This window comes from Hypomesus transpacificus, chromosome 9, assembly GCF_021917145.1.
Source record: "Hypomesus transpacificus isolate Combined female chromosome 9, fHypTra1, whole genome shotgun sequence".
NCBI classification, from domain to species: Eukaryota; Metazoa; Chordata; class Actinopteri; order Osmeriformes; family Osmeridae; genus Hypomesus; species Hypomesus transpacificus.
This window is the reverse complement of record NC_061068.1, coordinates 8,535,103-8,549,770: the sequence shown is the minus strand read 5'-3', so window position 1 is coordinate 8,549,770 and position 14,668 is coordinate 8,535,103. Positions and strand designations below refer to the sequence as shown.

At 40.1% G+C, this 14,668-nt stretch overlaps 1 protein-coding gene across 2 annotated transcripts in view; it reads right to left on the bottom strand.

Annotated features, from left to right (window-relative positions):
- iqsec1b (IQ motif and Sec7 domain ArfGEF 1b) overlaps positions 1-12,046 on the bottom strand; it is a 101,374-nt gene extending 89,328 nt beyond the window's left edge. The window contains exon 1 of one of the 2 annotated variants that reach the window (XM_047026338.1): positions 11,576-12,046. In XM_047026338.1, the coding sequence (XP_046882294.1) occupies positions 11,576-11,856 (281 nt within the window). In that variant the 5' untranslated portion in view covers positions 11,857-12,046. The remainder of the gene's footprint in view (positions 1-11,575) is intronic. The other variant, XM_047026336.1, reaches the window with a different exon arrangement.
- Positions 12,047-14,668: the final 2,622 nt, after the last annotated feature.

Genomic DNA, 14,668 nt, shown 5'->3' with positions numbered 1-14,668 from the left:
ATTGTGTTCAGTTTATTTTGCAGGCATTATGTGCTTTATTTTAGAGTAATGCTGAGAAAGCTCGACAATAAATAAAGCCTTGTTATAAGAACTCATAAACCTCTTTAATAATGTACGAATATCAGCTCTCTTTACAGAAAATCAGTCCATGAAAATATATTCTCCTTTCTTCCCATCTCTTCATCCCAGGCTCTTCCTGTTGCCTTATCTCTGTCCCCTCTCTGTTCCTGTCATTCAGTCCCTTTCCAGAGGCAAGCTGCAGCTGTGACCTCATTTCCTTTACCATTTCCTGCCCTCTACTGAATACCCCTTTACAGTGTCAGGGCAGGTGATGCACTCTGGAACAAAAGTACATGGGTTTAACTCATACTTGATCATTCTTGAATGTCAGTTAGTGTATGTGAGTGTGCTGTTCGAAGCATGTCAAAATGGTTTTAAAAAGGAGCACATCTAGTTGATTATGCATTTAATCTAACGTATCTATGTGTGTGTGCCTACACAAATAAACCACTTGTGTGTAAGCATGTGCGGGCTTAAGAATATTTGTGCCCTCCCTCTCAGCCAAGGTTGCGCGTGTGCTCTGGTCGGGTGTGTGTCTGGGGGATGGGGCAGTCATTAGCAGGTATTCCAAGCAGACAGACAGTCACAGCTTGAGGCTTTTCCAGGAAGCCTCAGATGAAATGGCACAAATAATGAGGTGCATTATCAATCACAGGCAGGGGGGCAGCCAGCTCAGTGTATGTACCACACAAATTCACACAGCCCATGGTCAGGAGGGGAGGAGAGGAGAAGAGAAGAGAAGAGAGGAGAGGAGAGGAGAGGAGAGGAGAGGAGAGGAGAGGAGAGGAGAGGAGAGGAGAGGAGAGGAGAGGAGAGGAGAGGAGAGGAGAGGAGAGAATAGAATAGAATAGAATAGAATAGAAGAGAAGAGAAGAGAAGAGAAGAGAAGAGAAGAGAAGAGAAAAGAAGAGAAGAGAGGGGAGGGGATATCCCAGAGATCATTCCCTCAGCAGCTGTTTATCCCGATGGGTCCTGACAGATTGGAATAGTGTATTCTTCCTGTGCTCACTCAGAATTAGATGAGGAGCAAAAAGCAAATCAAGTCCACATCCCAAAGACATATTTCAGTTTTGTCCACCATTAGAAACATGAATGATTAGTCAACATTAACTGCAATAAAAACGTCATTAATTCCACAATGTCCAAATCAAGGGTAAAAAAAATGGAGTAATAAAAAGCAAACTGTTATTTCTGCTCCAGCCACACAACACAGCATTACGTAAGATAGCAAAGCAGGAGGAACTGACATAATCTCCTCCCTCTGGAAACAAGCGCCTAAATCTAGAGTGGAGGAGTGGACTTAACAGGTCATCACAGTTCATGCCAGCCAAAGCAGGCAGCCTGACGTGCTTTGTGGGAACCTGCAGATTAGGGCCAATGAGGAACAGACGCGCAACAATACCCATACTCACATCTGTGACAGAACCTCAACCGCAAGGGAGGATGGAGGGTGGGGGGTGGGGTGGATTGGATTGGACATGACTAAGCACGCCTCCCAATCCTGATGTTATTACAGAAGATCATGGGAAATAGCTTTGTGTTCTTTCATTTCCTGGCTGGGATATGAGGAAATAGACAGAGAATCCCTGTCTTTGCCATGCCAGCAGTTCCAGGACACGAGGCCTTGCACCCCTGACGCCTTTGATGGATTCTCTGTGAGCCTCCTATGAGACACTGCTGTCACTAATGATCTGCCGTCCTAAGCTTCTTGTATCTGTCATAGCCCTCTTCAACAGCATTAGTCCACAGAGAGACAAGGTTTAACACTGAGCTGGGGGCTTTATGTGCACAGTGTTCCGTTGAGTCTCACTTCCTGTGTAGAGGTGTTCCACGTTTAAGGAGCATTCATGGCCTGTGTTGGGGAAGCTGGAAGAAAGCATGCATTCTAAAATAATGAGCATACTCAGTCAAGGATGAAATAAAAAGCGCTCAGCAAGTCATCAGTCGTGGCAGGTAGAATTCTCTGCATTGAACTAAAATAGAAGTCAAAAGCATAATGTCCATGGTAGAAGTGCCTTTCTTGTTTTTAACTTTTTTAAGAAAAAGACTGATGGAATTTTCATGAGAATCATTGACTCATTATCTAACTATACAGTCAGGAATCTGTGTGTGTATGTGTGTGTGTTTGTTAGTAGAGTGATTGTCTCGAGAATCGGGCATTGTATGAAGTTGACATTTGCCAGGTGTGTTGTTCAGAACCCATGAATGTGCAGTGACGTGTGGGAAGTTGTTTGGATGAGCAGTTTGTGACAAATCCATGTAATTATAAATGGGATCGTTCCGGTCCTTGATTGTGATTGGCTCGAAGCCATTGTAAATACTCATAAATAATAAATGCACACCTGTAACCAGATAACAATTCATTTTATGTAAATGCGCTTGCCACCAAATGGCACTGCACTAGCGTTCACATTCTAGTGTTTGGCCACAGACACTGCACTTGCACTAGCGCTTGTTGAAAACACAGCAACAAACAAGGTAGCTATACGGAACAGATCTCACAAGAAATGAACTAGCAACCAGTCACAATCTGAATTATATACTGTACCATTTGAGTAATCAGCGAAGCTCATAGTCATAGATTACTCACACAGGCAGTGTAATGCCCTTTGGCAGTATTGGTAGAGGTGAAAAATATCATCAAGCAAAAATAACAAGAAATCATATTGAATAGCAATATTTTGTGAAAAACAATGCATACAGTATTGCAATTCATACTGCATCCCAAGTATCAAGACAATAATGTGAGGTCTATGCTGATCCCTACAACAGAAGATCAGTTAGGACAACACTGCCCTGCAGAAGACTGGATAAAAGTAAAAACATCTCCTCTCCTATAGATCATACTACAACAGCACTTAGGAATGCTTAGCTGTACCTGATGTTAGTTTCCTCCAGGTTCACAATGACTCTTATTGAGAGACTTGTTGCTCTTGGCCGGGTTTCCCAGATTCGTTTAGAAGCTCTTAACGATAAGAGCTACTTAGGAGTGTTCTAAGAGCGTTCTTAGAACGCTCCTCAGAAGCTCTAACCGTTAAGAGTTTCTTAACGAATCTGGGAAACCCGGCCCTTGTTGGTTAGTTATAACGGATTTAAACTTTTGTACTCGCTGTGAAATATTTTACTGTTGATTGTTCTTCTACAGGTACACTCTTGCACTTTTTGGGTTTCATGTTGTTTAATTGTACTTGCACTTTTTGAGTTTCATGTTGTTTAATTGTAACTTGTTTAACTGCATGCTCTTATGATTCTTCCCTTTGGCACTTATTTGGTTTTTCACAATGTATGCTTCATGTTTTGGCTGCTTGCAATGCTTGGGCCTACCTTGTTGTTATGATCAGTGACCTATGCTCTTTTGTAAAGCTCTCTCTTGGAAGTCGCTTTGGATAAAAGTGTCTGCTAAATGCATAAATGTAATGTAACTACACCGGCCACAGAAAATCGTCTAATAACAAAGATGTAAACAGCGGTGGTTTAAATGATGAGAGAAGAAGACTGCTCAGGATAGATTCCTACTGGTGCTGCAAGGCTAATCAGGCAGATGTTAGGGGATCAAGACAATCTATTTCCCATGGGCTTTGCTTTGGTCCACTGCAGGTCTTGGCCCCAGCTGCAGCCCTAGCTGGGGGCCCTGTGCCCTGTGGGCTGCTGACACCAGGTGAGGAAGGTGTAGAAGGCCCAGAGCATTTGACAATGGTACTATAAGAACTTGTTGAAAGAAGCAAAACGACCTGCTGTAGTCTATCACCATGTCTGTTATCCATGTCAGTGGAGATCATTAAAACGCTGAGTGCACCTATTACAGATAAAAGCATTAACTGAGGCTTTTCATACACTCGGTTTTAATTGGAGAGAAACAGCCGGACTGGGATCACATGAGGGGGAACATGAGTCACCATTTGCACTGATGTGACACCTTGTGAATGAGCCAATGGGCTTCCTTCTTCAAAGAGAACCACAAGGAGCTGCTTCTTCTATATTCATGTCACAGCACAGACATGACATTCATCATAATGAAAACACATTTAAATCCTCCTGATCCTGAAAAGATCCCACTTCAGAATCTGGGCTTAGAAGACTCGCAGAAAGAGGGGTGCAGCTGGCGTCAGATATTACTTTGGGGCAGAATAAATAGGTGTACTAAGAGCTGCAGATGTTTCTCGGCAAAATACACATTCATTACTTGATGCGTTTAAGTTTTTCTTGTAGATGAAAGCAACTATTCCACAGACACTTCCTATCTGACGTTTCACTGGAGATTTTTAGAAACTATGCACCATCCACCAAGTATCCAGTATGCATTATCCACTATACATGGTACAAAACTGGATCAACTTGATCTATTCCAAGATTGATTTAGAACGTATGTGTTGTGTGACTACCTCCAGGGTCTGTGCCCTGTGAAGAGTGTGCGGGAGTATTGGTGTGAGCCAGCCTTGATCCCAGCAGCAGCCTCGATGGCATGCATGCCTGCTGGAGGGGGACAGAGCAGGGTCAAGTTCACTCCCTAATTAGGTTGCAGAGGAGGTTGTTCTTATATCATTAGCCTAATGGTGAAATGCTGCATCGCTGCTGCTTAGAAATGAGTCGTGATTGGTTTTCGGAAAGACAAACTGACTGACACACACAGACAGACAAATTCCAAAATGACTCATTTAAATGATTTAACAGTAAGCAGTATGATGTATGGTCACTGTAAACAGCAGTCTAACATAAAAGCAGTACATGATTGAAAAAGTGAAAATCAATTTAACACAGACCTGCAAAGTAACAAAGGGCTTAATCGTAACAGAATGTCTGACTTGCTGATCCTCTGAGAGTCAATATGAAATCTCCCACATGGAGAGTCAAGGTGGGGGAACCAGGAGATCTGAGGACAGTACAGCTGAGCAGCAGTGTTTATCTCTGGCTCAAATTATCACCTGGTGGAGGATGTAGGGACAGCCTCTCATCTATCAGACAGGCTGCTAGAGCCCAGAGAAGCAGTGCTTACTATGGCACTGTGGGCGGATGGGAGAGGCTTCCAACGCAGAACGGGTAACAGGCTTACCTGACGCACTAGCAACAGGTCTGATGCTAAATGAACTCGGACATTGATAGGGATACCCAGTGTGTAGCTTCTCAAAGGACACACAGTGTCACACCCAGGGCATGCTACTATTGTCAAAACACACATTACAGTGTCATTTCACAGGTCAATTGATTCATTTATTTTGCTTTGAAAGTAAAATGAGATTCATTATTTCTTTTTCTGCCTGATAATAATCAATGGCTTGGATCAAAGCCCACAGAATTCAAATGTAGTGCCAAAGCCATGGTCATCTTTGAAATACAGCTTTAAAGCCGTAGAGCAGCTTTTTACGACCATTCTAACCAGTGCATTGACAATATAGTCTAACATTAGCAAATGGCAGACTGAATGAAAGGCTGAGGCTGTATGAGTGCTCTATAATAAAACATGACAATTAGACACACTGTAATGTTTCTGAATCACAACATCAATGTATGCTTAAATAAAATCCATCTCTAGTTTGTTCTCCTACACAGCCCTCACATTCTGGCTCAGACTCAGAATTACAATTACATTTACTAAATGTTTCCAAAGTAACGTTGGCACTAGACTCCAATTGTAAAAACTCTTCAGTGTTTTACATTTATTTGACACATATAAATAATTCAATTCAACAGTATTGTATCTTTAGTGACTCAAGCTACTGTATATATGCTACTGTACTCTCATGAAGCTCATTAAAGGTCCCTAATGATATTCACAGAGTGTTTACAACTTCAATAACACATTATAGGCAAGTAACATTTGTTTTTATTGTTGCTTGTTTTTCTACAGGTACACTTGCACTTATAGCGGTTCATGTTGTTTAAGTGTAACTTGTTTAACTACATGCTCTTATGTTTCTTCCCTTTGGCTCATATTTTGGTTGTTTACAATATGTGCTTCATGTTTTGGCTACTCACAATCTTTTGGGGCTATCTTGTTGTTATTATCAGTGACCTATGCACTTTGTAAAGCTCTTTCTTGGAAGTCGCTTTGGATAAAAGCGTCTGCTAAATGAATACAGGTAAATGTAAAATGTTATGTTATAAGATAGCAAAGGCCATGGAGGCACATTTATCCATAAAAAATAAATAAAAGTATGATAATGTATTAAGATTTCTGTTACACTTGAAGATGTAGCATGTGGCCTTAGAAGATAAGAGTTCTTGGGTGATGTAATCGAATCACACATCCAGATCACAACTCTAAACAGACAGATTTATAATTAAACTTTCAGGAACAGTCAACTGGCATCTGCCGAAACAATTTAGAGTATATGTTTTAGACTCATATGTAAAGTCAACAATGTCTGAATTTATTTTGTTACAAAGAATGCAAGTCAGATATGTTGAACAAAACCACTCACACAAGCTTAGAAATCCATCTGTTGACTGTATTGACAATATCCTCATGAACAACAGACTTACAGGCTGACAGTCGTAACATCATTCTCCTAATGTAATACATTTGATCACAGAACACATAATGTAAGACTTGCATGTGTGTTTCCTGTAACTCAACATGAATGTCTGGATACTTATAAAATATGTTATATACAAGCGTCTAACTTTTATGTATCAGTCATCATGGCATTCTCCTTGTACTCCAAATAGACAATCTGTCAGGTCTGTATAAATATAAAGATTCAAATAACATAATATCAAAAGCAGCATTGATGCCCCAATTAGCTGAACATGTATCAGCAGTGTGTTAAGAAGATGATACAACATATGGTCACCAATGGTATCAGATGGCATAGACAAACTTTTCTTACAATAATGCTAAATTACAGACTGTATTTGGCAACTCCATGTCTCCATGGTTCCAGTCAACCTCCCAGACTGAAAACATCATTGGTACTATAATAAATAACTAATTTAATCTGGTAATTACATTTAAAAAAAAAGCATCCCTATTGCATGCTATTGAGGAAAGCTACATGTCAATGTGTACCAGGAGGCCAGAGGAGCAGATAGCTGGGAGCCAGAGGTAAAGTGGTGGCCTCAGCCATAGCTGAATGATAGATGGCCTCCATTTACACAACTGATAAGCCCCAAGGAAAATAATATCACCCTATCACAAATGGTGGGAGCTAATCCCCTCTGCGATTCGGACTCAATGTAAACTACTGCCCATACTCCACACAGGGAATGCACGATATCCCCATGATGCAGGTTGTTTCGTCAGTAACCTTCAGTATATTCATCTTCCACTATTGCCATCTCTGATGTTAATGCACCACTTGTACTTTACAATGAGGTAATCATTTAGAATTGTACAGTAGGGCATGTTATACAGGGAGTCAGGTGGCTGAGCGGTTAGGAATTCGGGCTAGTAATCAGAAAGTTACCGGTTCGATTCCCGACTGTGCCAAATGACGTTGTGTCCTTGGCCAAGGCGCTTCACCCTACTTGCCTCGGGGAAATGTCAATGTACTTACTGTGAGTCGCTCTGGATAAGAGCGTCTGCTAAAGACCAAATGTAAATGTTATTTGAGAGAAAAAAGGAAAGCAAAATAATGAAAAAAAAGAGAACTTGTTGAACTTACAGTGTACACTGAGTTGAATGAAGAAAGGGCAATAAATAATCTGCATAATGTGCAACTGGCAAGCTGAGTTTGTCAAATGCTATGTCCAAGCAATGATAAACTGAATATGCTTTTTAACCCACTCACTGCTTTATTCCTGTATTCATCTTAATTGTACCTGCTGACATACAATTTACCTTCCTTTTCAAAGTCATAAATTGTTTTCATATTTATCTTGTCCTCCCATCTATCTCAAATAAACTTGCGGCATCAGAATAACAAGCTCAGACCACTATCAGAATATTTTCAACTGCATCTACATGTATTGACATTAAGATTCTATAACATGAGAGAATATTAATGTGCCACGAAGGCAATAAATATTTCATAACCAAAGAGCTGTTTCTCTTCTTTTGAAAGTTTGTTTACTCTTCTCATCTTCTTCTGTATTCAAATGGCAGCCTGACAAAACTACCCTGGGGTTTCATAAACTACAGGATTCTCCAGCATGTGAAATGGCTTTTGCCTTAAATGCATCCCAAGCAGTGCATATTTCAAACTTGCCCAAGGCTACTGTGCATTCTTATTCATACAGTTAATTATCCAGGGCTTTAACCAACAGAAAATGATCAGAATTTCTGTAGTGGAACTGCTGGTAGATCATTGAACCTAAACACAAAAAGGCCATAACTTGTACTTGTACAGTAGATGTATTATGAAAGTGAAATAGTACACTGCTAATATCATTAAGCAATACAGTATACAAAAAACAGGGAATCTCTTTCTAGCAATAAAAGGAAAATTGGAATGAGGCAATGATAAACAAATGCAGCCACACTTTACAACATCATATAAACTGGACGGGGGGGATTATTCTGACTCTTAGAAACTGGGAGGTGTCCAAATGCTCATTAAACAGCACTGCCTGGTCTGCCCAACAATATTCTCAAAGGAAAGCATATTCTGAAGAGCTCTTCAGAAGAACTCTAACAATGATTGGGTTATTTCCTTTAGCAGGATGCTCTAGGTGTAATTAGGGGTCATGTTTGTGTTTGTACACAGGGTGGGGCTTATTTCTGTAATATGCATTGGGCAATGGAGTCCCACAGCCATGCAACCATGTAATCAAAGGGATCTCCTCCTCTGTATGTCAAGCTTGCATAAATCAATGAACAGAGAAGTTGTAAGGTCACAGGTCCTAACCATGTTAGCCATGCTGGACATTTATTGTTAAAACATGTACTGAATATTATTAACTGGATAGCTCTGGTTCCACTTGTACTGATTAGGGATACATGTGTCACAACAAAGATTAATACTGCTTGACCTTGTTGAGGGTAATATGTATTGCATTGTGTGTCAGTGTGTGTGTCTGTGTGCATGCACACATGTAGTTACACAGTATGTGTAGAGTAGATAAAGTGTAGAATAATCTCATTAGGTGGCAAGTCACAACTTGGAAAACAAGCCAGGAAGCAGTTGAAACACAAACAGGCCGTACTGTTGAATGCTCTTGTTAAAACTATATTTTTACGTTCATTTGTCGTTACAATTGTCAGTATGGGGCTTTGTAATCTATAAACGATTCGTATTACAGACATCTGCAAAATCTTTAATTTTATGCTTGAGATATGATGATGACATTGTAATTGATTTTCTTACTATTTTGTGGTGTACTGTCTTATCTGTGGAATTGTACAATTATAATAGTTGAAATAATGCTATGCACTGTTTCTTGAAAAATACAGACTATGCCTTGGCCATATAATACTGTTTGAACTGCACATCTACAGTAGGCCTTGATTATCTTCTGCACTTTTACATGCACAATTTCTATGTCACTTCAGATTAAAGCTCTTGCTAAATGAATACATGTGATTGTACATATTTTTTATGAATGAATCTGAAACCATGTCAGTGTGACATAATCATTTGGGGTCCGTCCTACAGTTAGAGCAGCAGTACGTTCTGTTCAGATATTTGTATGCAGGGGAGTCCATGTGAACAGCTTCCTCATTGGCCTTCCAGTCAAGGCCAGGACTGCCTGCTGACTGTGGTCAGCACAAAGAGAATGGCTGACATGGCAAAAAGTTGACAGAACACAAGGGGCAGGACTCTGTCTCAGCACACATAGACAGACTACACCAAAGTATGTTGGTGTGTATGTGTGAGCATGTGTGTCTGTGTGTATGTGCATGTCTCTTGAGACTTACAACTCAAAATGTATACACTTTACTGTAGTAAATCTAGGCGTGTGGTAAAGTGGGTTGAGTCTTAAATAGGACATCCTGGGAAAATCTGCTAACTACAAGCTACTGCCTTATACAGAAGATTATCTGCACAGATAACTATACATTTTCCACTACAAAGACATAAGTGAACACACAATATGTCACTGATCGAAATGGCACACTAAGCTGTAAGCAGGACTGTAAATGCACATTTCTGTTCCTTTCAATTTTAGAATAAAGAGCTGTACAGACATCATCTTCCTAACCAAGCAACCTATCTCACTGCATGTGGCTGTTACAATGACCTTATTACCATCTGAAATAATGTTTTCAAAGAACTTACCTATTTGTTCTTAAAAACATGTTCACTGCCACACTCAGTTGCGTGACAAGACAGCTCCAGTTTAACTGAAATGTTCTAACTTATGTAAGCCTATGAGTTGCTGTCTTTTATTGAGTCCAATACGATGAAAACTATTTGCCTTGGGATATGTGTGTATTGTCCCAGTTATTCATAAATTCTAGGTCAATCACATTTTTTACAATTAAGTAGTTTCGCATTTGTGACTGCCAAATTGTATCAGGCTACGATTAACACTATGTGTGGGGTAATGTCCACTCATCCTCTTGCTTGCTTTGATACAGCTATCAGATAATAATGGGGTGAAATGTATTTAGTTACCCTTGTAAAGTCTTATGTTCCATTCCATAAATATACTGGATGTGATACTTATCTTTGCAATAAATCTGCTCAGACTGACACACAGGATAAACGGCATACCAGGTGTTATTACCCATGATTAACGACATTCAATCTAATAAATAGGCCAAAGATTAAACTACACAATCAATGTAGTACTAGGCTATGTATACAGCTTTATATAAATCCATAGAGGATTCAGTTGACTTATACTTGTAGGCTATAGAAAAATAAGTCCCGATTGTCATGGACTACCTCCATCTATTCTACTGTAAACCCAACCTACTCGTGGGGGGTGGGGTGATTTTTGATCGGGTACATTTTCATCTGTATTATATTTTAATGCTGTTAGAGAATATCATACAGTATGAACCACACTATCCAAATATTTGCAAACGTAATCTATAGAATAAAATCTGAGCAGGGAATGTAATGTAACCTTTAATCAAAATATCGTCCATAAACTCTATTAGAATATGACAATAATTTCCAAGTTACCTTCAATGTACAAAGATGGTAAATAGGCTGTGTGTACAAATGTGTTTGGTTTATCACATTGGAGTTTAAATCTCATCCGGTAAGCTTTTAAAATCTACAGTATATGATGCCTCATCCCATAGGCTAAGGGAGTATTATTGGCGCATGCTTTGTGAAACGGTGCTGGCGCGCGTAAGGACCACTCATTACGCGGGGTATCCAAATACACATTTGGTATTAAACTGACGGGAAGACATCGAGCCTGCACAACTCGAAATTCTGTGTTCGTATAGAAAATTACATTGTATGCAGTAACACATTTACAAATAGTACAAAGTTGCATGGCTACGTAGTGCATTAGCCTACGCACGTAGTGTCCCATATCAACATAAACATACTCTTCACTTTTCCTGAGGCGATAGTACTGTGACTGTCAGATTATTACAGTTACCCTTTGACCGTCGTGACATAAATGTAGCTCGTTAACATAATAAATAAACCTGTAAGTATGAATTCTGTAAACTTACTTTTCTTGTATTACATTCTCCTTTATGGCTCCTAACGTGGAAAGACTATTGCCCTGTTGGAGTCTGCAGGTGACCAAGTGCCGCTGATGCTGGTCCTTTAGACATGCATTTTCTTTGCAAAGATCAGTAACTTGTAGTTCAAGCTCTTCAATTCGATTCTTTTGTTTTTCCAATAACTCCTGTTGAGTCTCGATAATTTTATTGAGCTCCTTTAGATATTCCGTCGCCTTGCTTGGGTTTTCAGTCGGGTTTTCCATCTCGTATCTCTGTTGCCCGTCCATGGGCAATCCACGCAAGCTTTTCACTCGTTCAGTTTTAATGTGCTGTCAAATTCCAATTCGGTATACTTCCTTTGCTCCGCCATTGTTTATGTTAGGTGCTGATTGGATGAGTAAAATAAGTTGGTTAGGGCTATGTCCGCTGCAGAGCGTCGTCCACAGCCTCTGCACCACAATAACTAACCCCCGTCAACCACTCAGAGCGTGGAAAACCATTTAACCCTTTATTGTAGGGTACGTTCATTTTAGCAACGTTTTCTATTTCAACTTCAATTTAAAAAAACTTGTGCTGCTTACGGGTATTAAGTGACTACAAAGTTTCTCATTTTGATCTCCGTCCTATTCCCTTGCCAAAAAGTGACTTTCTGACTGAAAATTATTACCTACCGCAGATTCGATTGTCTGGTCAGTTTATAGCCTACGTCCACTCTGCTTTTACTTGGATCAAACAATCAGAACATACAAATACACATAACTTGAAGTCCGTAGCAAAGATGTCTTAGTGAAACGTTAATGGTTCTTGTAACCTAATCATCACAACTATGGCAAAATAAGTGTTTCGTTTGTAGCGTGATTTAGGCATATAGGCAACAAAATGATGTTTGCATTTGGTTTGTCTAAAATCTTTGTGTAATAAGCCTACTTGGAACTATGGAACGGCAATTAGTTGGCAGAAAGTCACTTTTGGGGACAACACCGGAAAGCCGACCATAAAGATACTCAACAGGTAGGGCCAAATGGCCTTATTAGCCTTACGAAAGTTTCTAATTGAAACTCCGCGAACTACAGTTATGAGCCTTCCAAGTTGGTTATAAACCGCATACCTTCACTTCTATAGTTGTAAATGTCAACTACGCATATGTCAAAATGTTGCCACGCTATAGTGGCACGTTATAGTTCACAGTTCTAGATCCATGTCAAACTGTTTACTGTGTAAGGAATCAATCATTTAGTCAATGAATCAGTAAAGACTGATTCAAAAGTAAATTTACTTAAGACTGTAGCTCAAATCGACAACATGGCAAGCTTGGGATGATAGGAATTGATAACAGATACATACTATTGAGACACACTTGCTACCTCATAACATTGTTGAGCAACTGGGGCAAAAGTAGGGTAAAACTCTTACAATACTTTCCATACATTTTCACAAGTCTTTACAAATACAGAGAGGACACGAGTCCATGGAGGTACTGTCGATTGAAGATTCTGTTGGCAAAGTATGTTTAGAGGGATTGCCCTCTAGTGGTTGATTGTGGTAAACATTCAAATCAGTGTTAATTGAGGGTAAAACCTCAAATGCTTTGTCGAGGGCACTCTTGGGGTGTATTCATTTAACCTCCTCAATGTATTATGCCAGCTGCATATCATGTACTTATGACACTTCATCTCAAGACGGATGTACACTTATGTGTGTACCTTCAGGGTGTTCAAAGGACACACAGGAAAGAGCGAAGAGTGAACAATTTCACTGTAAATTCCATCACTTAATTGACTGACTTACAAACAACATCCTTATCTTTATCGTTCTGCCTGCCAGACAGTACAATATTGCACCATATCTCCAATAAAGTGGGACACGATAATGTGCATAATTCACACTTCAGTTTCTGTGATCATTCACATATCAAAATCATCAAAGCCAAAGCAAGATAAGAGGGAGGTATGTAGTTGAAGGGGATTTTTTGGGGGGTGTTCTCTCAGTGATTTATATTTTTAAACCTGTGCTATTCTTAATGTAATGGGCATGTTATGTGGAACCATCTGAACTGTATGTCCATCAAGTTACAGATGAATCTGATTTGACATCACACTATATGGTTTGCACACTTCTACAGGTCAGTGGTCTGCATGGACTGTGACAGTAGTTGTTGCCAGCTGGTAGACCCCTACATAGGGTCTACTGAGAATGTAGATAGCATATTTATTATATCAAAAGAAAACCCTCTCTGAAGCATCTCAGAATGGAAATGCATAAGGGACCATTGGGCCAAAGGTTGCTACAGTAACCATGGGTACGAGATGCAATCTCTCAACCCATTATGTACCTCTCCTGTCTTGACAATGAGCTAGCCTTGTCCCATGTATTCCCACTGTATTATCAAACCCATGCTGTTTCTTACTTAAAAGTCTGATCAAACTCTCACTATCAGCAAGACTTGTTAATTGGTAAACTTAATAGGGATAGTCTATGCTGAACAATGTTAGACACAGTCTTCTTTGTAGTCTTCAATAAATGGTGCTTCGTATTTTCAGTGGGGAGTGGTTGGATTCTACTGCAGGTAATATGTTGCTCCTTGTAATACAAAATCAAGCTCTGATGATACCATTTCAAACCATGGGATATGTTTCCCCAGATGCTGTACACCATTGTAATGTCAGAAGCTACACCCTGTGGTGGGCATATCACCTCTTTATGCTCCAAATCTTGTTTTGGTGGAGAGCCTCCTCAGTTTGTCTGTGTGAGCAGACGGGAGCCTCAGGCTGTGTTGCCCTCTCTGGCTGCGTGACTCTGGCTGCGTGACTCTGGCTGCGTGACTCTGCCTACTGTCTATTCTTCATGCTCATCACAAGCCCCTTCATTCCCCTTCACTCCTCCAGCATTCGCTCAGTCTCGCGTGAGTACATACATGTCAAATATGCTGAACATTGCATTTACAAATAATTGAGCTATATTTCAACCAAACAGTGTGGTTCTGCTCATCAAGTTAATCACTGCCAGGGTCTCTTTTGTTTTTCTGTGAGATGGGAAGCTGTGTGTGTCTGTGGCGTCTTTTCTGGAGCTTGTAGACAGAGGCTTTCAAACTGTGTACAG